Genomic DNA, 27,619 nt, shown 5'->3' with positions numbered 1-27,619 from the left:
CACCTCCTTTCTCCAAAGTGGTAATTAAATGAAGATTAGCCTAAATAAACTTATAATCACCTGTGTTTCAGAAAGTACATTTGGACTTACAAAAATAAATACATGCATATTTATAGTTTATGCATGTTTACAAATATGCTTGCACATGTAGTGACATTTCTAAACTCATTAATATTTAATTCTTAAGTATACTTCAACAGTAGGAACTTAAGACAACAAAAGAAAAACCATATAGCAAGCAGAGATACAAATGACAACATTGCAAAGCTATATAGGTGTCCGTGGGATTATTGGAGAAATCATCAATTCCTCCAATATTAATAATATTTTTCTAATTCCTCAAAAATATATTTGAGTGCTTAGCCACAGTGGTGTCCTTATCAACAGAAGAGAAAAAAATCTCTTCTATCTTTTAGGTGAGCACGACTCACCAGCTCAACTTTTAGGTTATATGGGATGCGCGTGCATGGAACAATGCTGACGTTTAAACTCCGCAGACCGTAAAGTCTGGTGAAAGCTCAGTGAAGGGTGAGGTAGGAAAGGCTTCCATATGGTGAAGACAGGTTGAAAAAAGAAAAACTGTACAATTTATACAGTATAGTACATCATGAACTCCTCAACTAGCTAATTAAATTTGTTTCTCTAGAATCAAATAGTTGGAAAGATAATTCCAAAAAATGTAGCAGGCAGAAGTAATTAAGCTCTACGTATCCAGTTGTGAATTCTTGAAAATTTTCTCTGTTCTTCAAATTCAGTATCACTGTTTCTTCTAAATGCACCTTACAATGTTAAATAAATGTCCTCTCTAAGTAAAACTGTTAACACTGTAAGAAACACAAACCATCTTTGCTTAAGGTGAAGGAATTAGACATAGAAAATGGCACTACAAAATGGCAAACAGTCAGAAGACAAAAGCGGGAGTGGATCAAGTTTGCTGCAGCCTGTCGGGAAGGAGAGGACAACTCGAAGAGGAATCCCATCGCCAAAGTAAGTGACAATGCAAGCTGATGACAAATGCTTTTGCAGAGCAAGGAAGCTTTCAAATATTTCCCAGATTTGCAGGCTTCACTGCTCCATAGTTCTTTAAGAAGACAGCACGTGGTCATTTGCTCCAGTTGCTAAGCCACTGATTTGAATATCACGTGCAGGGAGGCTGACATGGGGAAGGCAGTCAATGGCGAGTGATCCTAGAAGAAAGGGTTGGATCTCCAGCACAGCTGGTTTTGTTAATCCATTTGTGTTCTGCTCGTTATTGCCTGTCTATAACACAGGAAATATATTCACATAGTGACAGTCTGAAGACTGACCCTCCAGAAAGTCAAGCTAAGTTTACTGCACTTGATGAATTCATTCCAAGAAAGTAATGACAATATCAAAATTTCCCACCAGATCTCTAAATCCAGTAAATAAGAGAGTCTTAAAAGATCTTCACAAATAATGCCCACTGGAAAAAAAAAAAAAAGCAGAGTTAAAGAATGTGTAATAAATTATCTAAGAAGGATGGGATCCACATTAATAGCTTCATTTGCTCTTTCTGGTCATCTTGATCTTGAACAGTAAAGTGATCTGCAGAAATTTCTCCTTCCAGCTTTACATTAAACATATAGTAATCATCAGCAATGATGTTACAGATACAAGCTCAGCTCAAGAAAACAAATTTATCCTCTCTCAGATGTTTCCAAATTGGAGGGATGCTTTAAATTTACTATCTCCATTCAACTCATAGTGATAGCTTTATGTTATCCCACTTATATTGCACATTCCTTTTTTTTTTTTTTTTTTTTTTTTTTGCATTTTGGGAGGCTCCTGAGTTTTCTGCTATGTAAAAAAGACCTTTGGATTAGAGTAGAGCTAACCAAACTTCTATTTCCAGCTGTCTTTATTTCACTGTGAATGGGTGGGCAACAAATCTTAATATTTTATGGAATGCTCTTCTCTTTATAGGTGAGATTTCAAAATTGTTTCAGTTTAAATTTATCAGCAATAGATAATAAAACTACTAAAGCAAAATCTATGTGGCAGAATACTTGCTATAAAATCTATTTGGCAGAAAAGTGATGCAGTATGTTTACATTTATAAAATTATTACCAATATCTCTAACCATTATATTTCTCTGATATTTTCAATTTGTCTACCATTTTGACTAAATCTCAGACTCCAGCCTAGGTAGAATACTTATTAATATGACACAAGTTTAAAAAAAAATAGTAAAGATTGTGATTTCTTTTGTGAAACTCTTTCTGTGTATGCCAAAAACTCAGAGAATTAAACAATGTATTATTAATAACAAAGCTAGCATCAAGGGTGTATTTTGTACAATTACCTCATGTAATTCCCGCAACAAATTTGTGTGATACGTACTATTATCCCAACTGTAAGCTGATCTGGGCAAAGTTAAGTAAATTTTCCAAGGTCACACAGGACTAAGTCATGGTGCCAGGCTTCAATCCAAAGTGGATTTGGTTATGAAACCCATTCCCTTCTCATTCCACTACACTCTGAAATTTATTATCTGCTCTAAATTGGATACAATTGTAGCTATTTTTCTCATAGATTCGATCAGACTGTGAATTGAACCAGAAGATTACATACCGAATTTCTGGGGTAGGGATTGATCGACCACCATATGGGATATTCACCATTAATCCTCGCACTGGGGAAATTAACATCACTTCAGTGGTAGACAGAGAGATAACTCCACTTTTCTTGGTAAGTCATAGCCATATGTTTTGATTTGTTCATATTAGTTTTCTCCCCTTTTTTAAAAAATGTCATCTTAAAACAATGGATTACATTTGATAAAACATGGTAGACTGAACCCAAATGGAAGAAATGGAAAGAATGAGAAAAGTTTCTAGTTCAAGATTCTCTGGTATATTGCATGTGCATGTGGTCAAGTGTCTTGATCATATTTAAATTATTTGACTGTACTATAGTCTGAATTCACTGGAAAAAATGCCTCTTTGCCTGTTTTCTGATATATTTTCAAGCATGTTACTTAAATTCCTTTGGTGGAAAAAGACAGTTTTTTTCCAACTTTCCACAGATCTACTGCCAGGCTCTGAATTCACGGGGTGAAGACTTAGAAAGGCCTCTTGAGCTGAGAGTCAAAGTTATGGACATAAATGATAATGCTCCAGTCTTTTCACAAAGTGTGTACACAGCCAGTATTGAAGAAAATAGTGATGCCAGTAAGTAAAATGACATTCCTTTTCTACATCACACCATAGCTTCTTCTCTTGGTCAAAAGCTTTAGAAGACTGACATACAGGAAATGTAAAAGACAGAAAAAGTCACACTTGTATTTTGAATAAACCCCACACATTTTAACTTTTAACTGAGCAAGAAAAAGAAATCATGTCTAAAACGATAAAATATCTTCTTACTTGAGGAAGGTCCCTGCGGGGATTTAGCAGGCGCTTAGCACCTTCCTTAGAGATTGTTACTGGGCTCATGAACAAGTGAATCCAAGTGAGCAAACCGAGGAAGAAACCAGGGATATTTAAGAAGGCTCTGTTGTGGTCTATTACTCAAAATGTTTGACTGACCCACCCCAGGTACAGAGTGATGGTGGAAGCACGCAGTTGTACCCGTTAGATCAATCACTAAGGGTAATCACTGACCTTCACAGACTGCATAGCAAACTACATTCTATTCTCTCGTTTTCTTTCATTTCTTTCCGTTCCACTTTATTCCATTTCCAGTTCTAATACCTTTTGTCTTTCCTTTACATTCGTTCTCCTGAACTTCTTTCCTTCCTCCTCTTACGCTTTTCCTATACATCTACTTTCCTATCTCTCCCCTCCCTTTGCCTTCTGACCTTGATTTTACATACAGCACATGAATATCAGTTTGTTCCCCAATCCCTTAATGTCCCTCTCCCTTTCAAATTTGTGTCGCCCATATACCTCTAAACAAATTTGGGGGGAAATAATGGGAAAAATAAATTTCAGGAGAAAAGGCAGATAAACACAAAATCTGTTTTTTGAACTAGGATAATCCTCCAATACAGAGGCAAAGAGGTTTTGCCTAAGAGAGGCAACACAAAGAGAGAGACTCTTCAAAGTCCATCTTTGTTTCCTCATCAACACACCTCAGGACAACACTGGTGAAGGAAAAGATGCTGAAACCCACAGCCAAGTACCACTGCCTAGGAAGCAAAAGAACAACAGGGACTGACAATTCTGAACAATCTGTCCTGTAGATTGATGTCCTTGGGGATTGGCCTAGCATACCGTTCTTTCTACCTGAGTATAGAACTTCTTATACTGCTATGGACAAGTCCTCTTTTCAATAATTATATATTTGTGACTGTTTGTTAAAATGCTATCTACCAATGCAACCAAGAGTAATTATCTGCTTTCTGGATAAGTAACAGTTAAGAATATAGGTGTTCAATAAATAACTACAATGTTACATTTAATTAAACTACAATCTTCCTTAAGCATTTTAAAATAATTTCACAAGACCATGGCAAATAAATAAAACAGATAAAAATCTGTTTATTCAGCTTTCTGATGAAGAATCTGTTGAACTTCTTTTTCATACTTTAAAGAGAACTATGTTTTGCTACTAATTTAGCATTTAAACATTTAAAGAGTGCAAGTGCTTTTAAAACAGTAAAGGGTTTTATAAAGTAAACCACAATTACCTTTGTTATGACTGGTAGAACTGAAAGTTATGGTCCTATATTCCCACAGAAAACTCAAACAGAGAGAATTCAAGAAAGGCCAACCCCTCTGTCTTCTTATGCCTAAGAAGATATAAGAATTTATTTAAATTTGTTGAATTTATTCTAGAGTCTCAACCATTCCCCACCTCCATGTCTATTTCTAGATGCACTGGTAGTAAAGTTAAGTGCCACAGATGCAGATGAAGAAAATCATCTGAATTCCAAAATTGCCTACAAGATCGTCTCTCAGGAGCCTGCAGGTGCACCCATGTTCATTCTGAACAGGTACACTGGAGAAGTCCGCACAATGTCCAGTTTCCTGGACAGAGAGGTAAAGCCTTGTGTGAATGAATAAGAAATAAAAAATTCAATTTTGAAAAGACAAAGATAAAATAATCCATGCGTACCCTTACTCCAATATAAAGGAGGGAAGGAAAATAATCCATTTTTAATAAAAATTAAAAGCTCAATTATATAAATTTCATTTGATATGTAAATAAAAGAGAAGAAAAATAATAGCATGAAGATATTGAATTCTATTCAAGACAAGGCCTAAGTCTTACATTCTTTTTCATCTTGATTAAGCAACGCAGTACGTACAACCTAGTTGTAAGGGGCTCAGATCGGGATGGAGCTGCGGATGGACTGTCTTCTGAGTGTGACTGTAGAATCAAGGTTTTAGATGTCAACGATAATTTCCCCACCTTAGAGAAAACTTCAGTAAGTTTGTATTCTTATAATCCTTTTCCATAAGTGGCAATAATCAATTTGCTTTCATGCTGGTTCATGAGCCTGGTTCTGTCCTATGCATGGACATACTCAACTTTGTTGTAGAAACTTTGGAATTTCTTATATATACTAATATACCTTCAAACTGTATGTTTGCCCTTGACTCACTACTCCAAACAAGCCTTCTTTATGAAAGCAACAAACTATCTACTCTGTATTCTCTATTCACAGAAACACAGAAATCTATTGCTCTAATTCCGGAAATAACATAGCAACATTAATGTTTTTGTATATGCCTCATAATTTGCTGAATACATTCTACTAGAGTCCCAAGCATTCTCAACTCCCATTTTCATCTCTAAGTGTAAAAAAGCATAAAATCCAAACTAGAAGGGCCAAATCCAGATTCATGTCTGTTTTGGTTTAAAAAAAGGAAACGTATTATTGGGGCCTAGCTGTCCTCATGCCTTTACATGTTGTCTGTGGGGGCTTTGTGCTTTATGCTGCAACAGCAGAGATGAGGGGTTGAAACACCAATTCTCTGGCCCACAATATCTAATATATTTACTATTTACAGAAAAAAAATCTGATCCCCTATTTAAAGGAAATGAGTAAAGAAAATTAGCAGTAAGCAAAAAGAGAAAGAAAGAAACAAAATCACAGTTCGACCTTGATTTTACATATAGCACATGAATGTCAGTTTTATTATCTTATATATTTTATTTTTATTTTTCTGACTGGACAATGGCATTTAATAAGGCAAAAATCATTGACATAGTTTGTTGTTAGTATTTTAAATAATAATTATGTCTTCTTAAATACATTTCTTCTTTTGAAAATTTGTTGACTACAAAATTGATCTCTACATTTTAGTACTCAGCAAGTATTGAAGAGAATTGCTTAAGTCCAGAACTGATAAGATTACAAGCAATTGATCTTGATGAAGAAGGCACCGATAATTGGTTGGCAAAATATTTAATTCTCTCTGGAAATGATGGGAATTGGTTCGATATTCAAACAGACCCAAAAACCAATGAAGGCATTTTGAAGGTTGTCAAGGTACAGTATAAGGATCTACAATATTTTCTTCCAAAGAAGTTTTAAATGACCTTAGAGACAGGATCTGCTTTCAAACAAAGTACTTCATAACTTTGAATATTGCTTATATCAAGGGCCCTAAGTAACTGCTGTGTCAGTCTGAATCGCTCAGCTAGCAAAACAAAATTTATTACCAAGAAAAATAAGAAAGCTGTTTTGTTCTGACAGTGCCCAATATTTAGTTGTGAAGATAAGGTAAGCATCCCCAACTTAGATGACGCATGGGAGTTCACAGTATAATAAACAGTGCAAATGTCATGATATAAAACATAATTAATTGCCAAGGGAGTGAAATTTGAAATAACGAATGAGATAAAAAATGGTGAGATCCCTCTGAGCTAGATTTGTCTGTAAAGATTTCATGCAGGGAATAAAGTTTAAGCAAGATGTTATAGCTAAGATTGCTAATGTGGGTAATAAAAACAAACACACAGATAAAGAAAACATGAAGTATGGTCAAGGCACAAAGAGCAACCCCATGGGGCTGCAGTGAAGCATTCAAGTAGGAAGTAATGAGAAGTGAGATCAGAGAAGTCAAGCTGGAATCGATCCACGGAAAACCTTGAATACTGAAACACAGGGTTTGATTTTTTTTCTAGAGATTAATTTTTCTTAAATTACTTTTAATTCACAGACAACGATAAAACTGAAAAATTTATAATTAGAAACAAAACCACAAACCAGTAAGATTCAGATTAACATTAATGTAATAGGGAAATTGTTATTTTTTATCAAAGGAAATTGCTGCTATTAACATAAACAACACTAATAGCTAGGAAATATATATTATGACATATACATACACACATATTTTTAGTTTGCTATACAGTGTGATTATGGAATTTACAGTGTGATTCTTCACTGTTACTACTCTTCTCTATCCAAGCGCATAAGGATGTTTCTGTGTTGCTATAAAGAAATAGCTGAGACTGAATAATTTATAAAGAGGATCAGTTGAATCACCATTTTGCAGGCGGTACAGGAAGCGGTGGCTCATGCCTGCAATCCCAGCACTTGGGAGGCCAAGGCAGCAGATCACTTGAGACCAGGAGTTCAAGACCAGCCTGGACAACAGGGTGAAACCACATCTGTACTGGAAGATGGATGTGGGGCAGGCACCTGTAATCCCAGTTACTCAGGAGGGCTGAGGCATGAAAATCACTTGAAACCAAACCTAGGAGGCAGAGGGTGCAGTGAGCCGAGATTTTACCCCTGTGCGCCCCAGCCTGGGCAACAGAGAGAGACTCCCTCTCAAAAAAAAAAAAAAAAAAAGATTTATTGAGAATTACTATGTGTTAAGGGAGTGAAGGTGAATAAGATATGGTCCCTGTTCTCAAGGAACTTACAGTTTAACAAGAGAATGGTCTCAGAAAAATGAAAATATCTTTGTCAACAACAACTTCTTTTTGGTATTTATTGATAAGTATATGTGAAAATACAAGCAATATAAATATGTATGTGTGTATATATATATATTGATTATTTCAACGCTGAGGAAAAATGCTACCCAATTGTAATTCTAACCAAAAAAAATTGATTCTCTATTTTTATAATAATTCTAACATTTATTAAGCAATTACTAAACACCAACTATTCTGTTTTAAAGTATATCCAGAGGGTTCACATATATTATCTCATTTAATCCTTACAGCTCTGGGATTTAAATATAGTCATTTTTTTTTTTTTGAGATAGTCTCACTCTGTCACCCAGGCTGGAGTGCAGTTGTGTGATCATTGCAACCTCCTCCTCCCGGGTTCAAGCAATTGCCATGCCTCAGCCTCCTCCTGAGTAGCTGTGATTACAGTTGTGCACCACCACACCCAGCTGATGTTTGTATTTTTAGTAGAGACAGGGTTTCACCATTGTTGGCCAGGCTGGTCTCAAACTCCTGACCCCAAGTGATCTGCCCACCTCAGCCTCCCAAAGTGCTGGGATTATGAGCCTGAGCCACCGAACCTAGCCAGTAATTCCATTTTCAGAGAAAGTGAAACAAAATCAAATAGGACAAATAGCTAGTCTCAATTTATCCAGATAGCAAATGTCAGAGACAAGATCCAGCCAGAACTCTCGGGTCCCAAAGTCATATTTAACTGCCACCTTCATGGCTCACTGTGTAATTGGGAGCCAGTAAAACCGATTTTAGGAAAGAACTAGCACCCTGAGATTTTCCCTCCAAGTCCATTCACCACTACACACTCCTTCCCAACTACGTGTGCCCTCTTTCTCTCTTCCAGACACATTTGTACCAGAAAATGAGCCTTCCCGGAGAGCAGAACACACACACTTGGGCAGACATTTGACCATTTCTTCACTCCCCTGCTGTAAAAAACTGCTATCACATCCTCCTTTTCTGTGGAGACTTGTAACTTCTCCCTCTTTCATACTTAGTACTAAAATGAATCGGTGTCCCCACTGGAATTAGCAGTGTTATATATATTAAATTAGAACAAAAACTTGAATGTGAAAATCTAAGCTTAGCTTCTATACTACAATTTACAGAAGCCAAAAGCCTGCCAGAAGCCAAATCCATTTCTGGGTGGGTTATCTTCATCCTGAGCCCTTCCAGAGCCTCACTCTAGATCACTGCAGGCCACGCCCCCACCCACTCTAACACATGCCTGTGTACCTTGTTAGGTGGTTATTCCTCATTGGTTTCCTAAACTGCAGAGACTGAGTTTACTCTACAAAGAGACTCCAAGGTAATTGCTCTTTATAATCTCTGACCTCTGGACACAATCAGAAAGTCCTGACTAAAGGGTTTCCATTGCTCTTTACAATCCTGACCTCTGCACACAATCAGAAAATCTTGACTAAAGGGTCCCACTTGCAAAGAATGAATGAATCACTTTCTGCCTTTACTCTATTTGGCTTTCCCTCCTAGAGGAAAGATTGACCCCAGACCAATTCCTGTTCCTAGATTATGCGGAGATCTTTAATTTATACAACTTTAGGCACACATTAGTATATTTTCATGACACTGTATTCAATGGGAAGAGAACTATTAATACTCTTACAAACAAAAGTGCATTTGTGCATATACATAAGAAAAGCACAAGAGATTTCTCCACCAGAGTGGAGGTTCTCAGGCCAGGCACTTCTCAGAAGTTCTCATGCCTATAATCCCAGCACTTTGGGAGGCCAAGGCAGGTGGATCACCTGAGGTCAGGAGTTTGAGACCAGCATGGCCAACAAGCAAAACCTTCATCTCTACTAAAAATACAAAAATTAGGTGGGTGTGATGGCACATGCCTATAGTCCCAGCTACTTGGGAGGCTGAGGCAGGAGAATCACTTGAACCTGGGAGGCAGAGGTTGCAGTAGCTGAGATTGCACCACTGCACTCCAGCCTGGGCGACAGAGTGAGACCTGTCTCCAAAAAAAAAGAAAGAATAGGGGTTCTCAGTTTTCCATATTTGAAGATAGCATGGAATTCTATTAAATAAAAAATGATTTGTAGAAGAGAGATCTCCTCTAGTTGAAAATTGATTTTTGAGTACATAATTTATATTCAGTTCTGTGCTAAGTATTATGTGGACCAGTGGACTAAGTATCATGTGAACAGATGTGCAAAAGGAATCAAAATCCCAGACCTCAAGGGTTTTAGCTGAAATTCAATTGTGGCGTGCTGAGCCATCTCCAAAGAAGAACCCAAGTAAATTACTGTGAATGTTTTTCTTATCAACTCTTTGAAAAAATGTAACTCTAAAACCTAAGGAAACATTCGTGATGTCAGGGAGTTTCCCTGAGAAGGAGAAATTTATCTCAGAGTCCTGTTAATGGCGAGTCTTGCAGATATCTTGACTTCTGCTGTTGGAAATGCATTGTTAGTGATGCTTACCTCAGCTTCCGGAACACTTCTAAGCAGCCATTGCTCAGCAATTCTTTTTGTGCAACTACTTTTTCACTTGTGACTTTTCATGTCACCACATCAATCATTCTGGATCAAAACATTCTATTTTTTATCTAGGATACCCATTTCAAAGGTGACTTTTCTCTGGGCATGGCATTTACTTATTTGAATATGCCCCATAAAGGAGTCTCCCTGTCTACCAGGCCCAGCGACTATAATCATCATAAATTCTTTAGAAGTTGTTTATATCATTTTTAAAAATTACATGTTCAGTGACATCATATATATTAGCACCTTTATTCTGCTGATTATACTTTCAAAAGATTCTCAGATGTTCTATATAAGAAATGGGGGTACTATTTATTCATTCAATAGTGTAAACATTTTTATATTATTCTACAGTTTTTTTCATAAACACCTCATTTGGAAAATACTGTTTTTCATTTCAGCATTTTTGTGTAACAAGTCCAAAACCCAAAATTTGATTCCAATTTAAAATCACAGTCTTAAATGATCTACATAGCTGATTATGCTATAAAATAAACAAAATAACATATCTAAGACAGCTAAGGCAGAGATAAGTAAAATTTTTTTCAATATAAAATCTAAAGAGCATATCTCCTGGACTTTATTCTGGTTTGTGGTTCACTTTACCATGGCTTCTTACATTATCAAAAGAGAGTTCTTTGCTGTTTCAGAGTTTTTTTATTTTCTTTTATTTCAGATGCTGGATTATGAACAAGCACCTACTATTCAGCTTGGTATCGGAGTTAAAAACCAAGCTGATTTTCACTACTCCGTTGCTTCTCAATTCCGAATGCATTCAACCCCTGTGAGAATTCAGGTTATTAATGTGAGAGAAGGACCCACATTTCATCCAAGTTCTATGGCTTTTAGTGTGCGGGATGGAATAAAAGGAAGTTCCTTATTGAATTATGTGCTTGGCACATATACAGCCATAGATTTGGACACAGGAAACCCTGCAAAAAATGTCAGGTACGGCAAGTATTTTCTTCATGCTCTACACTTCTATCCAGTGTTAATTCATGTAGTATGTGTTAGTATATGTGGGTTGCAATACTTTTGGAGGGTTTTTTGCTTTTATTATTCCTGTGATTTAGAAGACTATTAGAGCATTTGAAATCTTAGAATTTTAACAGTGTTGTAGTGGCTCCAATAATGTAGGGGCTCCAACTGGCTATAGAGGTAATTGTGTCCAGCAAGCAACTGAAAGATCAAAGCCACCCAAATTACTCCGTGAGTTTCTTTGATCTTTTGTGGCCAGTTTATACTACCCTGGACCTGGGCCAATTAAGCCATATTGTAGACAATAAGACACCATAAAAGTTGAGTCACCGCTTGTTTTCTTAAACCTGTGTTATCTATGGCTTCGAGGCTGATTTCAATCCTCTGCTTAATATAAGAGAAAAAAACATAATGGTAGAAGCTAAAAACAGTGTCTTAAAAAATTGACTGGCATAAATAAAAGTCAGGAGAGGAGAAATAAAAAGGTAGTATTAAGGGCACTAGGCACATAAATTATATGTGAATTAGAACTGTGTAAAATATTCTAGAAATAACTACAATGAAGTACACAGGTCTTCTCTATATCCTGCCCTTCTCTGTCTCCTTTTCTTCCTCCCAATATTCTTGGAGTAAACAAAGTCTACTGACTAATAAATTACTTTGATGTTCACAGTTTTAATTATTAAATCAGTTAACATATTGACAGACAAAGAAAAAACCTGTGAAGTCAGCCAGAATAGGGTATAGGTAAAAGCAGTTAAGATAAAGGAACCGGAGACTTGAAATTGTGCCTGGTAGAGACCTCGTCTTCTTCCAGTGAGGTCAAGAACTTTAAGTCTATTATCTGTAACAAGATCCAGATAGACACACTGAAGAGACGATACCACAAGCCCCCAACAGGCCATCAGTGAGGTGCTCTGAAATCAACATGGATGAAAAGCGACAGAAAAATCCTAAGTATATCACATGTGAAAATAAATAAGCAATATTTGTTTCTGAAAATGAATAAAGGATGTTTTATGTTCCTGAGATTTAATAAATAGAACTGAAATAAACTCATACATTTTTTAACAATTATACTAAGAGCTAGAAGAGTAAGAATGATGAAATTTTAAAACTTACAGACCTGTATATTAATGTATTTATCATTGAATTTGTATTGATATATATATACATTTTATAAAACACAATAATCACTATAAAACATACAAACACAATATTTAAGTTTACCACATTGTAGCTCTTATGTGATTTGACATACTAACTTTCACAAAAGCGTAATAATGATTTTTTTTATTTAAAAACAGATATATCATAGGGCATGATGCAGGCAGCTGGTTAAAAGTTGATTCAAGAACTGGTGAGATACAATTTTCTAGGGAATTTGATATGAGGTCAAAATATATTATCAATGGGATATACACAGCAGAGATCCTGGCTATAGATGGTAAGAAAATTTATTTTTAATATTTTAAGAAAATTAGTACTATTATTAAATATTATGCTATTCTAATGCTGATATTTGAGTGACTCAAACATTTTTAATGGCATATGCGAGACTTACAGAAAGTTCTAAACACTTTAAATCAAGAATTGAAGTCAATTAAAATCATAATTTGAACTTAAGCCATAGTTTATTTTACCTACTTCCAAAAATGAGCTGTATACGGCTTACAGCATAGAAGTTAATATAATTTAGTTTCTGTTTATGACTTTGTCTCTTGAGTACGGCTAATCTCACTTGTAGGGTATGTTGGGAATGTTTACTTAAAGTAAGGGCTACATGCTATACCAAGTTCATTTGTGGATCACTTTCTGGGGAGACAGTGTCTCCAAGAATATAATTATTTTAGAGCCATTAAAACTGAACTACAATGAGAAGCTTGTGTGAGTGTTGCTTGATTAGACACATTTCCATAGTAAGATGCTATGGACCAAGAGAGCACAAGTTATTCCAAATATAAGATTCATGTTAAAAGTCATAAAAGCAGATGATGCACTGACTTGACTTGTAAATGAGCCACTTCTCACATGGAAAAATCTATTAAGTAGTCCTCTTGCCAAGTAGCAACAGGATTTGTTTATTTATCAGTAGTTAACGATTCTGTGAAGCAGTGCCTAAGAAACCAGCTGCTATAGAACAAAGCAAGAGAGAAAAGTCAGAAATCTGAAAGAATGGGAAAGATACATGTCCAAGATACATGTCTAATGTAAGATAGATACTGTAGGTTTGCATTGAGTGTATATCTGATCTTTCCAGTAGCAAAACAAAGAGAAAGAAGCAGCATAAAATTCAAAAAGAAACCATGAGAAAAGCAAACCAACTATCGTCCATACAACCTGGGCTTCATCCTGTGGCTGGTAACTTTTAATGCCTGGGTCAGTTTCCTAAATAACGTTGTCTTATTTACTATCAGTATTCTGGAAGATCTATTTTGAAAATGGATTCTAACCATTTCGATTGCACCCTACATTTGCATACTGGTCATATGAGAAAATCTTCAAATGCTAGAATAAAGAATTAGTTATTCCAAGCAAACAAAGAGAGAGAAAGTGCTATCAGAATGTAGGAAGAGAAACCCAAAAACAAAGCTGATTGTTTATTCACCTAAGCAGAGTATCTGCAGTGGCACAGAGCTATCTGGATGGTTGGAATGTTTGCTTCAGCACCCACCATCATCAGGTGAAGAGACAGGCCTCTATGAATAGGAAACTTTCTTGGGGAGTGAACGCTATAAGCAATAGTTTGAGCTTTGATTGCCAATCACAAGGTAATAGAAGAGCTACCAAAGATCAAAGAATGGCAAATAAAATGATCTGTGGAATAATCTGATGCCTCTCTAATGAGAAACTAAGTGAAATCAACTCTTTCATCTAGGAAGTCCAATGCTGAATGGGGTATATAAACATATTATACAAAATTCCATAGACTATGGATAGGTTCTCAGTTTATATCATTCAGTTACCTCAATGACTACTACTTAGGCACACAGAAAACATCTGTAAAAGGAATTTATTGCTTTCTCAGAAAAGAACCTAGTAAGGTACCCCAGAGATGATAATGTTCTATTTTAAAAGTGAGAAAGCTAAGATTCTTTGCAAGTTAAAAACGAGCAAAAAAATTCTTTATTTATTGTAACAAAATATAGAGTAGAAAAGTGGACTAAAAAGTCCCTGGATTCCTAATCTTTGGTCTTCAGCCATTTCTAATAAATTATACTATTCAGAAACTTGTTTCAAGTGGATTAGGGAAAAATCTAATAGACTTATACTTGTTTTCGAAAATGCTATTTCAGAAAAAAATAGCCTGTAACATGCAATTAAAATAAACAGTGAAAACAGAAGAAAAACACAAACAAGTATTTAATTTCAACTGTGGCTATTTCCACAAACACCGGACTCAGTGAGCATCCTGAACAGACGTCCGTAACTGATCTGGGGGTCTAATTTATGGGGACAGGGTAAGACTAGAAAGCAGTTCTTCCTTCTCTGAGGAAGAACATTTAATTTTGCACCTTAGGATGTGTAGGAATTAGCAAAATGAGATGAGGATGGAAAAGATTTTAGGAAGAGTGAAAAGAATGTGCCAGAGTCCAGAGTAAAAAAGAAACTCGTTTAAAGAACTCAAAAGCAGTAGTGTGGCTGGAAGGTAGCACACAAAGGCAAGGGTGACTTCAGCTGGTTGAAGCAGGCAGGAACGTGTCAAGCCTCCCAACTCACTTATATGTTTCCTACAAGCCCCATGGCATCATCAGGGAATATGAGAAAGCGTTTTCCCCCTGAGACCATTTACCTCAACACCTGTGACTCTTAACTCTTTCAGATGGCTCTGGAAAAACAGCTACAGGAACCATATGTATTGAGGTTCCTGATGTCAATGATTACTGTCCAGACATTATTCCTGAAAGAAGAACCATCTGCATTGACTCTCCATCTGTCCTTATCTCTGTTAATGAACACTCTTATGGGGCTCCTTTTACATTCTGTGTTGTTGATCAGCCACCAGGAACAGCTGACATGTGGGATGTCAGATCAACAAATGGTAAGTGAAATGTAAGCTTGCTTTTTGGACTTAAAGTCCAAAAGCGAAACAATTACCAAAAAAATTGTCAATTCACTTAATAATACATTCTACCTCTGTTTCCACAATTCTTGCCATATTAACATTAAGTGAAAAAAAGTCTTTCATGTACACACAGGATATTTGATAAAATTTTGAACTGAAATAAGAGTCAAGATGTCTCATCAATCTTGCAGTTACAAATAGTAGTAGATAAATACAGTTTAACCATCGTTTTTGAGTAAGCAGGGCACTAAACCCATATTTATTCAGTTTAAAATAAACAGAATCTTTAACAAACTCATAAATTAAAAATGTCATAATTTCCTATTCTGAATAAATTCAGGCAAATCACATAAATGTCTCTGAAACTCATATATCCCTTTTATACATTTAAACATTTACTGCTCATTTAGGAACACATAAGATCAATTAAATTGTTTTTAACAAGAACTATGAGTTCAGAATTATTTCTAAGGGTAAAAATTTAAATCCAAATTGCTCAATATTAAAGGAATAAACTATAGTACATATTATTAAGATGTGCTAATATACCGCCATTAAAATTAGAACTATGCAAAGTATATAGATACAAAAGAATGCATAAGCCAAAGAAAGTAAAGTGAAAAACAGATCACAAAGTCTATATGTATGTATCTTGACTTTAGCTACATGCAATTGAATGGTGGACATCAATAGAAATTAAGAATAAGTTTCAGATAACATAACATTTTATCTACCTTGGGTTCTTTTTTCTAAAATGGTAAGTGCATAATAAAAAAGAAAATGCTATGAGAGGATCCCATTTGAGTTAAGAAAGCTCCCTAATCTCATATTCATTTGGGGCCACAGGAAAAACTTCACGGTTTTCCCTGAGGCTAGTTGGTGGCCATCAGATTACAGAGCCCAGGGTGAGAGGAAATACTTCCCACCTCTTTGAGGCCACGAAGACCTTCCATTTACAGAATGGAGAAACCCTAAAATAAGACGGGAAAAGACTTGGTCAAAGTAAGAAATTAGGCCATTTGTTTTTACCATCAAACCTTTAGCTCTTTTCAACAAAACCACTTTAGTATTTTTTAAAGTTAATCACATTAAAGCAATTCCATTAATATCAAGACAACTCTGAATTTCACCTTCTCCTAAAGCTCAATATCCCACTCATAAATAATAATTGCTAACCACATTTTTCCTCATTCAGATCCTAGATATTATGCTTATACCCATAAGAAAAACTGTTCTGCATGGAGGTATAACATTATAGATATTACAAGTTTGCCAATAAAAAAGATAACTGCACTAGAGATAATATTCCTAGAGACCTGTTTCAATGCTGGTGTTTTAGAGCAGAATGAACTTCACTCAATGTGCTGTGACATTGCCTTATCTCATTTTTACCGTGTGCACAGGCTAGATTTTGGTAGATTATATAGCTGGCTTGTCATCTAGCTAACTGAGGGTAATAAGCCATCATAATAAAAAATATTGTGTGCTATAGATCATTCAGTTACTATTCATTGTTTAGCTCTAAATTTAATCATCTCTTAACCATCCTTGGATTAATAAATAAATTCCAACCAATATTTTACACAGTACTTTTATAAAAATTTGTAGGCAATGATAGCACAAAGAAATAGGAGAATTTGAATTTGAATTGAATAATTTTAAATGAAAGAGCAACAATTTTGAATAAGATATATATCACAGTCTTAAGGAGGGTATTGTATAAACTGTAATCCTAAATAGAAGACTTCTAGTATTTTCTTTCAGCTCAATATTATTTATTCACTGGACAAATATTTATTTGTATATTATACATGTAAATTATATGCCAATTTGTTGCTCTGGAAAGATGCAACAAGATCCTTGCCTGCATTGTAGAAGTAGCAATCGAACAGTAAGCAATACTTATTAAGGCCAGGCACGGTGGCTTAAGCCTGTAATACCAGAACTTTAAGAGGTTATGGCAGGTGGATCACTAGGTCCCAGGAGTTCAAGACCAGTCTGGGCAATATGGCAAAACCCTGTCTTTATGAAAAAAGAAAAAAATTAGCCAGGCATGATGGGATATGCCTGTAGTCCCAGCTTCTCAGGAGTCTGAGGTGGGAGAATCGCCTAAACCTGGGAAGTCGAAGTTACAGTGAGTCATATTCACGCCACTAAACCAAGACATTTCAAGAAAGCATGAAAAATCAAGTATTTTAAGTAAGGGTTGGGTATTAGGGAGAGCTAACCACCCCTCCTCCAAGGAATTTCCATTTATTTTCTGTTTCCTCTCTTCCATTTCAGCTACTTCAGCAATCCTTACAGCTAAGCAGTTTTTATCTCCAGAATTTTACCAAATCCCAATCCTAGTGAAGGACAGCTATAACAGAGCATGTGAATCAGCACAGATCGTGCAGTTATATGCCTGCGATTGCGATGACAACCACATGTGCCTGGACTCTAGTGCTGCGGGCATCTACACAGAGGACATAACTGGTGACGCGCATGGGCCTGTCACTGAAGACCAAGCTGGAGTTTCCAATGTTGGTCTCGGACCAGCAGGGATTGGCATGATGGTTCTGGGCATCCTGCTACTGCTTTGTAAGTACTCAATTAAATCCTTCTTTTCAATAGTTCTTCAAAATAGGACTGTAAAGAGGCTTGCTGGGATAGTTAGGTTCATGTAGCCATTTCTTTTTGGTATCTCTAGCAATTTTTGAGTGCCTTAGAAATAAACAATGGGACTGACAAGGATATGTGCTTAATCCACATAATAACTAAGACAGCCTAGGGTGAGTGTGAGTCCTAAAGATGATAAACACATGCAAATCACTAAGTATATTACCTAAAAGCACAAAATAATTCCCATGATGGAAATTTCCTTAAAATGCTTTAAAAGTAGAGAGGCGGAAGCAATTAAATCGAAGTTGGAAAGTTAGGACAATCTTTTTGGAAAAGTAGATTTTGAGGTGGGCCCTGAAAGCTGAGGATTTTTTTCAAAGGAAGATGATGTCTGGGGAATTTTGAAAGATAATCAAAGGCGAAGGAACAACACGTACAAAAGGGGGCAAGATATGGAAGGGCATAGAACACCCAGGAAGTAGAGATGCCGAAAGGGAGGCATGTTCATGATGCACCAAGAGCTCTGGACTTCAGTCCTGTGGCACAGAAGAGTTGATGAGGGCTTGTGAGCACAGGCGGAGGCAGGCAAAACAGACTAGAACAGAGAATTAGTCTCTGGGCTCTGGGTGAGTGCCTGAACTAAGCCTATGGTCACAGAAATGGCAAGATCCCAAAACAAAAATTTCCAAGAAAGGGCCCTCCTTTGCCCATAGTATTTTTTTAAACACATAGATCCTCAGAGGAAAGATACTTCGTACAGTTTAGGTTGCCCATGCAGTACTTAGGTTTCATGGGGATCAAAAGCTGGATTGTAAAATGAAAGAGAGTTAATCTTGTCAAACTGTATTGTTATTATGTTTTCAGGGATGAGCACTAATTAACACGTAATCATTTCAAGGCATAAAAAAATAACAGCTGACTTTTGGGCAGGATTTCTTTCTTGAAATAATCTGTGAACTTTCAAAGCTATGTAAAGATCATGAGTGATTCTCGCAATGATATTAGACATATTTTCCCAGAATATAACTCTACAGCAATTGAGTAGTGGTGTCAGGTAAGCTTTGAGTTAGTGTTTCTCAACCCTAGCTGCACGTAAGAATCAGTTAAAGATCTTTAAAAACTACTCAGGCTTGGATCATACTCAAGATGAGACCAAGCATCAGTATGTTCAAGCCCTTTGGTGAGACTAATGTGCAGTTCAAGGTTAAAAACCCAGTGCCAGCTGCATTTCCAGAAGGTTAGCACTAAGAATTTCAAGACTTTACCTGACCCAGTCAAAGAAAGCATGAGAGCTGTTCAACTGATTGATTGTGGAACAGGAGAGGAATACCCCTATTGACACTTGTTTTCAATGATGAAGCCCATGGTCTATTTTAGACGAGGGATCTATTTTAGGATCTGAGCCCAAACCTATGTTCCCAAAAGCCCTCAGATTGACATTTTTGATGTGAACTTCTAATGCAATTATATATACAGTAATTATACTGGGTATGTGCTAAAAATACTTCATTTCATTTATTAGTGCCTTTGTTAGAGTTCATGCCTGCAATGGTACATGACCCAGCTCACATTTAAATTCACAGAAGTATAGAATAGGTAGAACCATGGCCTAGGGGCTACCAACTCTAGTTTTAGTCCTTTTCCAGAAAACTCTCTGGAAATGTGTAACTTGACCTTTCACTGTTCATAGCACAAATGGCAAAATTGCCAGTTTAATTGTTGTAATAAGATTAAAGCTGATTTTGCAGCTTTTATATTCTCTTCTTTTTTATCTTTTTCTAATTTTTAATTTTTGTGGGCACATAATAGGTGTGTGTATTTATGGGGTACATGGTTGATACATGCAATGTGAAATAATCACATCCTGGAGAATGGGGCAACCATCCCCTACTTTAATCCTTCTGCTCTTTTTCTTTGATTAACCTGCTCAACAAAACACATGCTGGGCTAGAGAATTAGGAAAGTAGGAAAAGCAACTAGAGTGGGCCAAAGGAACTAAACAGTATTCTAGAATCTTAGAAAACTTAAGCAGCATCAATATTTATGGATTAAAATATAGAATTGAGGTGATTATTAGGGTAAAAAATAGGAAATTTTCTCTTAGAAGAAACACTTGATAGCTAAAAATTTTTGATAGCTTTAATTTTTCATTATATTTTTAGACAGTCTTAAAATAATTATAAATATCTCCATTAAATTTAGTGAGTATTATTTGACTTCCACTTTAAGTGTAACTGTAATAAGGATTGAAGATAGGTCATATCTCCAGGTCCTATAGCTGAATCCTATATTCAGTCCTCTTAATAACATGTATTGATGATGTGTTTAACTTACATGTGTGTGTATTGTGTCTGTCTAGTGTTTATATGAGTTTCTATATGAATATGCAAATACATATCCACAGGAATGTTCTAAGTGTACACATATACAAATGCATGTACTCACACATAAATGTGTGCACATGAAGCTATACGCACTTACGCATGTGTATACATATGTATCCAGAGGCTTACAAATACTTATACACAGACAGTTGTATATGCGTACATATACATATATCAATATGCTGCAAGTACATGGGACACTGGAAAACAGGAAACTATTTGAAGCCTGGATCTGCCCCAACCAGCTCAGGAGTCTTAGACTAAAGACTGGACCTTAATTTCCTAATCTGTCAGTAAAGAATTTCAATTACCTGATCTCAAACTCCTTGCCATCTAACTCTAAAGTTCTATGTGATTTGGTGGTGTTGTATTTATAAACTCGGATATGTATACTCAATCCTCCAAAGGAAAAAAAAATACTTTCTTACATACATTTGTATTTTTTTGTTCTAAATATAATGTCACCAAATGCCCCCCAAAATGATTTGTTCAGTGGCTTCCTAAACTGAGCAATTTGTGTTAACTACTCATTATCACTTTCTTGGGCAGTGGCTCCACTCTTGCTGCTCCTTTGTTGCTGCAAACAGAGACAGCCAGAAGGCCTGGGGACAAGGTTTGCTCCTGTGCCTGAGGGCGGAGAAGGAGTGATGCAGTCTTGGGGAATTGAAGGAGCCCATCCCGAGGACAGGGTGAGTGGACTGTCGCTTTCCAGAGAAGAGTAGCGTTTCAGTGGAAATTGAGCATGTCTTAACAATTACATGCTGCACAAAAAATGAACAGATGCCAATTTTTAAATGTTTAACATAAAGTATTTGTTTTTAAAATCTTTGTCTTTTTAGGATGTGTCAAATATATGTGCACCCATGACAGCCTCAAATACCCAGGATCGAATGGATTCCTCTGGTCAGTAGACACCAAAATCTGTTTGTCTTTTTAAATTTTTCAAAACTATTCAACCAGACAAACTTCATGTAAAAGTACCTTATGGAAAAGTGTGTCAATCTCTTTGGGTGGCAGTATAATCAGAAGGCATGTGACCTGTTTGAAGTAGCCACTTTATTTTTCTATCTGAAACCACAGGCAGTGAAGAATGACCACACAGCAAACTCTGGAGGCAGAACACTTGGGTTTGATTCCCAGCTCTGCCACTTGCTTAAGGGTTGCATATCTTATCTGAAATGCATAGGACCATGAAACTTTTTGTGTCATGGTGATCAAAAAATGTTTCAGACTTAGGAGCATTTTGGATTCTTGATTATTGGATTTGGGATGCTCAACCTGTTGTAACAAATCCTTAGTCAAGATACTGAACCGCACTGGGCCTCAGTTTCCCTGTCTTTGAAATAGAGCTTATGATAGTACCTACTTTAAAGTGTTGCTGTGAGGAGTAAATGAGTAGTTATGTATGTGTGTAAATATATACATATTATATGTAATATATAAGACATACATATATTGTATATTTTATTATAGATAACATACATGTATATGTGTTATATATATACACGTCATATATACATGTCTATGTTATAATATATATACACACATATATATACATGTTTGTTATATATAATAAAATAATCTATACATGTATGTATCATACAGATATACACACTCATACATATGTGTATACATACACACACATATGTATGAGTGTGTATATGTGCATATATCACAAAATATACATTAGAATAGTACCTAGCACAGAGTACATGCTACTGTAGTAATTATTTATAAGCTTTTTTAAAAAAAGAGCTAAAGAAAAGGCAGTAAATGTACTCTAATAATACACTGAATAACTTTTCTTATATACAGAAAAGCTTTTGCCTCAGGAGAGTGTCTTAAACTCTCCTATCTTACCAGCCCCATGCTCATCTAAGAATACTGAACACTATCTGGCAATGATTGCACCAAATAGAAAGGGTGCTTAATTCTGCAGTGGACCTGAGCTTTCTCTGATGGTTCATTAGCATCCCAAGCTTGACCCTTTGCATGCAAAGAAGCTTGGCGACTGAACATTCCCGTGAGCCCAGCTCCAACCTGTTCCAGGGTGAAGGAGGACTGAGCTCAGTTTCTGCAATCACGCCACTGGCCTTGCTTTGGAGGGCTCTTGGGTGGGTCAAGCCTGCAGTAGCCACGGCGGGAACAGGCGCCTACTTGCAGCTCCTCTTGGCAAATTCTACACTTTAAGTCTAGGGCAAAGTCTGTGCAAACGTGAGAAAGCCACGTCCCACCGCTGACTCCCTCTGTGTCATTAATTTACTTTTTTTTTTTTGGTCAACAAGTCTGGAGATTATGGGTGTAACTCGTATCGCTCATTGTCAGCTTTCCAGCGCCTACGCCTTGCTGGGTGGTGGTGGCACCTCGGCTAGCAGCCGAGGTGGATGTATTGTAGGTGGATGCGCGCTGCGGGCAACTTGAGTGCTGTTACAACAACGCCCTCCCTTTTCAGAAATCTACACAAACACTTATGCAGCCGGGGGTACGGTGGAAGGGGGTGTATCAGGAGTGGAACTCAACACAGGGCTGGGGACAGCTGCTGGCCTCGTCGCCGGAGGGGCTGCAGGGGCCACCAGGAAGAGGAGTTTTGCCGTGGGAACCCTGAGGGACCACGCCGACTCCGACGTCAACATGGCTTTCCTGGACAGCTACTTCTCGGAGGTAATGCTCTCACAGCTACACACAAAATCGTCTTGAGACTGAATAATAGTAATAATAAAATACTCACAATGGCAGTAGGCCTCTTCTGAAATATAATGTTATCTTCAACCTTATCCCAAACCTGAATAAAAAATATTTCACCACTCCTTAAAACACAAAATGCTAATTTGCAGCAGGATTTCATATTCAACTGCCATAGCGCATCTTAGTACTGTGAACAAGGCCTCATCATTCTCCACTTCCCTTTTCCATTTTTCTGACTTCTGTTTCCTTGATTCCTCACCTTGTTTCCCATACCACAAGCAAAGCAGGAAAATGCTCATCAAGGGGAAAAAAATGTGCATTTATGACCTTGCTTTTTGATGTCCTTCATGTTCTCCTGGAGCCTCCAACAGAAAAAAGAAAATAAAAAGACAGAATTGGGAACAAAAAGAGTTAAAACTCAGGAACACAGCATCACCACAACTTGTGCTAGATTAAGACCTAGAAGATACGTCTCCTATTCTCAGTCCAGTGACTTATCCACTAACTTCCCTACATTAAGAAAAGGGGTCCAGCAATAGCACTGCTGGGCATATATCCAAAAGAAAGGAAATCAGTGTATCAAAGAAATACATGCACCCCAATGTTTATTGCAGCACTAGTCATGTAGCCAATACATAGAATCAACCTGTGTCCATCAACGGATGAATGGACTTTTAAAATGTGATACATATACACAATGGAATATTATTCAGCCATAAAAAATGAAATTTTGTCATTTGCAACAGCATGGATGGAACTGGAGGACATTAGGTTAAGTGAAATAAGCCAGGCACAGAAAGACTAACTTGACATGTTCTCACTTATTTGTGGAAGCTAAAAGAAAAAACCAAACTCTTGGAGATAGAGGTAGAATGACAGTTATTTGAGGCTGACAAGGACAGCAGGGAGGGAAAACAAAGTGGGGATGGTTAATAGGTACAAAAATACCGTTAGATAGGATGAATGAGTTCTAGTATTTGGTAGCACAACAGGAAGACTATAGTTAACAATAATTTGTTATATATTTTAAAAGAACAAAAATAGTAGAACTGTAATGTTCCTAAAACAAAGATATAATACATGCTTGAAGTGATAAATACCCCAATGATGCTGATTTTATCATTACACATTGTATACCTGTATCAACACATCCCATGCTCCATAAATATATGCAACTATTAGGTATCTATTAAAAAAATTATAGGTATAGCAGCATTCAAAAAAAAAAAAAAGCCCCATAGACATTGAGTTAGCCTAATAGAGTAGCATAAAGAGTAAATAAATCCTCTTTTGAATTCCTATTTGGTAAGTTTACTTGGCTTAAATAATAATCCATTTTATCTCATATTTCAGTTAGCCTGCTTTATTTATTCCGCATCTGATGATACATGTATTTCACCATTACTCTTTGCAAAAAAAAAAATGCTGAAGATGTTGCAATTGTAAACTATATCTCAAAATTGGTAGTTACAAATACTATCACAGAATGTGCATGAATAGTATCAATTATTTTAATAAGTGATTGATACCATTATTCAGTTTATTCCATGACCTCCCTCAGAAGTCTCGCTGAGGGATTGCTGTTATTCTCCCTTGATTATTTTAGGGAAAAAGAAGTGTCTAATTCTGCACTTTCTTCTAATTTTAGAAAGCATATGCTTATGCAGATGAAGATGAAGGTCGACCAGCCAATGACTGCTTGCTCATTTATGACCACGAGGGAGTAGGGTCTCCCGTGGGCTCTATTGGTTGTTGCAGTTGGATTGTGGATGACTTAGATGAAAGCTGCATGGAAACTTTAGATCCAAAATTTAGGACTCTTGCTGAAATCTGCTTAGACACAGAAATTGAACCATTTCCTTCACACCAGGCCTGTATACCAATCAGTACTGACCTCCCTTTGCTCGGACCTAATTACTTTGTTAATGAATCTTCAGGAGTGACTCCCTCAGAGGCTGAATTCCAAGAAGAAATGGCAGCATCTGAACCCGTGATTCACGGGGATATTATTGTGGCTGAGACTTACGGTGCTGCTGATCAGTGTGTGCAACCCACTACAATTATTTTTGATCCTCAGCTTGCACCCAATGTTGTAGTTACAGAAACATTAATGGCACCTGTCTATGATATTCAAGGGAATATTTGTGTACCTGCTGAGTTGGCAGATTACAACAACGTAATCTATGCTGAGAGAGTACTGGCTAGTCCTGGTGTGCCTGACATGAGCAATAGTAGCACGACTGATGGTTGTATGGGACCTGTGATGAGTGGCAGTGTTTTAGTAGGGCCAGAAATTCAAGTGATGCAAATGATGAGTCCAGACATTCCCATAAGCCAAACCATTGGTTCCACATCCCCAATGACACCTCGACACAGAGTTACACGATACAGTAACATACATTACACCCAACAGTAAGTGCTTTATGGTCAGAATTCTATATGGGGACCTTGTACCTTGCAATCACTAATACATCCACCAAAGATATATAAGGTACCATATATATTAACAGTCAACAAATATTCACATATTCTAAGGTCAATGCCATTATCTGATTATAACATTCTGAGGGTGAATATGGCTAAGCACTTTAGATAAGTCTTTTTTTAAATTCTTTCTGATTTTAAATAATTGTCAGAAATTGTGCAGAAAATGTATGGCATCCTTTGATACTGTCTAATGAATCACACATAACTCATATTGTAAACCCTATGGGTCCTGAGGCCTGTAGCACCAATCTTGCAAACCAAGATGCCTTGCTCTTGGAAGTTGCAAAAGAAGGCTTGTCTACATCCACCAGCCATACTTTTTAGAGAAATATTTATATTAAAATGTTTAGTTGAAAAATTGAATGAAATGTACATTTCTGAAAGGAAATTGAAAAGGAATGTAGAGTATCTGTCAATATCTTCAGATGTCTGAAGTCATTTGTCTCTTCAAAAGACTTTTCAAGATAATGCTCTATTAAGCAATAGGGCATGCTTATTAAAGAGTCTGCAAACTGAAAGCATCACTGGAAATTGTTCATCAAAGAAACAAATATATTTTTATTGAACTTTATTGATTTATATGATTAGCTGTAAATTAATGTAGAATAGCAAAAAAAAATTATGACAATCCTAAAGTAGAAAGAGTTATTGGGGAAAAATTAGAGTTTTTTCCACTTACAGGGAATTTTTTTGCTACTGTTGTCAATTATGTCAGAAAAATACATGAAATATGGCTTAATCAATTTCATTGATCTGAATCGTAAAGCTTTCAATTAGCAACAAGATATTCTCCAAAAGCACTCTCTTATTATTCATATATTTGACAGTATTTACTTAAAAGCAACTAGATGTTGAGTGCTAGTCTTGGCTCTGTGAATATACAGGTGAAAAAGACAGACATGGTTTCTGCCTTCGTAGAGCTTCTGTTCATTTCTAGGCTTAAAATAAAACTCTGGGATATGTCTTTAAGTTCCTAACAACAGTAATTAACAAACTATTTAAGTCCATTACCAACTTGTCTTCCTCTTTGCAACACTACTGTTTATGTTGAATAAATAAAATGGAAACACACACAGAGTCTGCTTACTTTTAGGAGGAATAAAGCTGATGAGAAAAAGACACTCTAGGAAGGTAATTTTATTTAATTCTGTAAATTATGTATACAGCAGCAGTTATAATGTGACTGAGAAATAATGTAAATGAAATAAACTTATTTTCAAGGCTTAATCCTTTTAAAAGGAGATCATTGTAGTGCTTCTTGCCTATCTTTTGTTCCTTTATGAATAAAACTATTATAGAATTTGAGGCATCTCAGATAACCTCTTACCCAGTTCTCTAAGTTTCTAGACAAGGAATCTAGAAATAAAGTTTAAATGATCACAACCACCTAGTTGTGGTACAAGGCCTCAAACCTATTGTTCAGACACCCTAGCCCATATGCTTTTTCATGCTGTAATTTCATCAGATATAAAGAGGATCCAAATTGGCCTGCTGCATAATCTTTGCTGTTCCCTAATTGGAAGAAAAATTATCTCTCAAAAAATTAAGTTTTATGATGTGCAAGCACAGAGCAGCTCAAACATTGTAATGCTAGCAAGTTATTTACATATTACCTAATATTTTCCAAATTATGTGTACTTCCAGCAGCTACATCCATTTCTTACTTTAGAAAATTTTACTACTCTAAAATTCATGAACTCCATGGGGTAGCTAAGGAGCATTTGTCTCATGGTGATTTAACACCCAAACAACAATGAGCCACATAGCATCTGGTACACGTTCCATTCTGTGGCAAATCCTGACATAGACATTTTTCTCTTAAAAGTTTGTGTTGGATGGCTTTTGTTAAAAAGTCAAAAGCTAACATGTTGGTGAGACTGCAGAGAAAAGGGCACACTAATACAATGTTGGTGGGAATGCAAATTAGTCCAGCCATTGTGGAAAACAGTTCAAAGAATTCTCAAGGAACTGGGAGTTGAATAACCATTTGACCTGGCAATCCCATTACTGGGTATAATAA

At 36.4% G+C, this 27,619-nt stretch overlaps 1 protein-coding gene across 1 annotated transcript in view; it reads left to right on the top strand.

The window, feature by feature from the left end:
* DSG4 (desmoglein 4) overlaps nucleotides 1-26,842 on the top strand; it is a 35,917-nt gene extending 9,075 nt beyond the window's left edge. Inside the window, exons 3-16 of the mRNA XM_032293117.1 lie at nucleotides 856-987; nucleotides 2,555-2,710; nucleotides 3,048-3,192; nucleotides 4,838-5,004; nucleotides 5,259-5,393; nucleotides 6,276-6,461; nucleotides 11,075-11,346; nucleotides 12,684-12,823; nucleotides 15,200-15,418; nucleotides 17,726-18,022; nucleotides 20,977-21,116; nucleotides 21,267-21,330; nucleotides 22,880-23,088; nucleotides 24,761-26,842. Coding sequence (XP_032149008.1) covers nucleotides 856-987; nucleotides 2,555-2,710; nucleotides 3,048-3,192; nucleotides 4,838-5,004; nucleotides 5,259-5,393; nucleotides 6,276-6,461; nucleotides 11,075-11,346; nucleotides 12,684-12,823; nucleotides 15,200-15,418; nucleotides 17,726-18,022; nucleotides 20,977-21,116; nucleotides 21,267-21,330; nucleotides 22,880-23,088; nucleotides 24,761-25,528 — 3,030 coding nt within the window. The 3' untranslated portion in view covers nucleotides 25,529-26,842. The remainder of the gene's footprint in view (nucleotides 1-855; nucleotides 988-2,554; nucleotides 2,711-3,047; nucleotides 3,193-4,837; nucleotides 5,005-5,258; nucleotides 5,394-6,275; nucleotides 6,462-11,074; nucleotides 11,347-12,683; nucleotides 12,824-15,199; nucleotides 15,419-17,725; nucleotides 18,023-20,976; nucleotides 21,117-21,266; nucleotides 21,331-22,879; nucleotides 23,089-24,760) is intronic.
* The last annotated feature ends 777 nt before the right edge of the window (nucleotides 26,843-27,619 follow it).

The sequence above is a fragment of the Sapajus apella genome, unplaced genomic scaffold, assembly GCF_009761245.1.
Source record: "Sapajus apella isolate SASKATOON/1434 unplaced genomic scaffold, GSC_monkey_1.0 scaffold29, whole genome shotgun sequence".
In the NCBI taxonomy this organism is placed as follows: Eukaryota; Metazoa; Chordata; class Mammalia; order Primates; family Cebidae; genus Sapajus; species Sapajus apella.
This window is presented reverse-complemented; position numbering and strand designations above follow the sequence as displayed.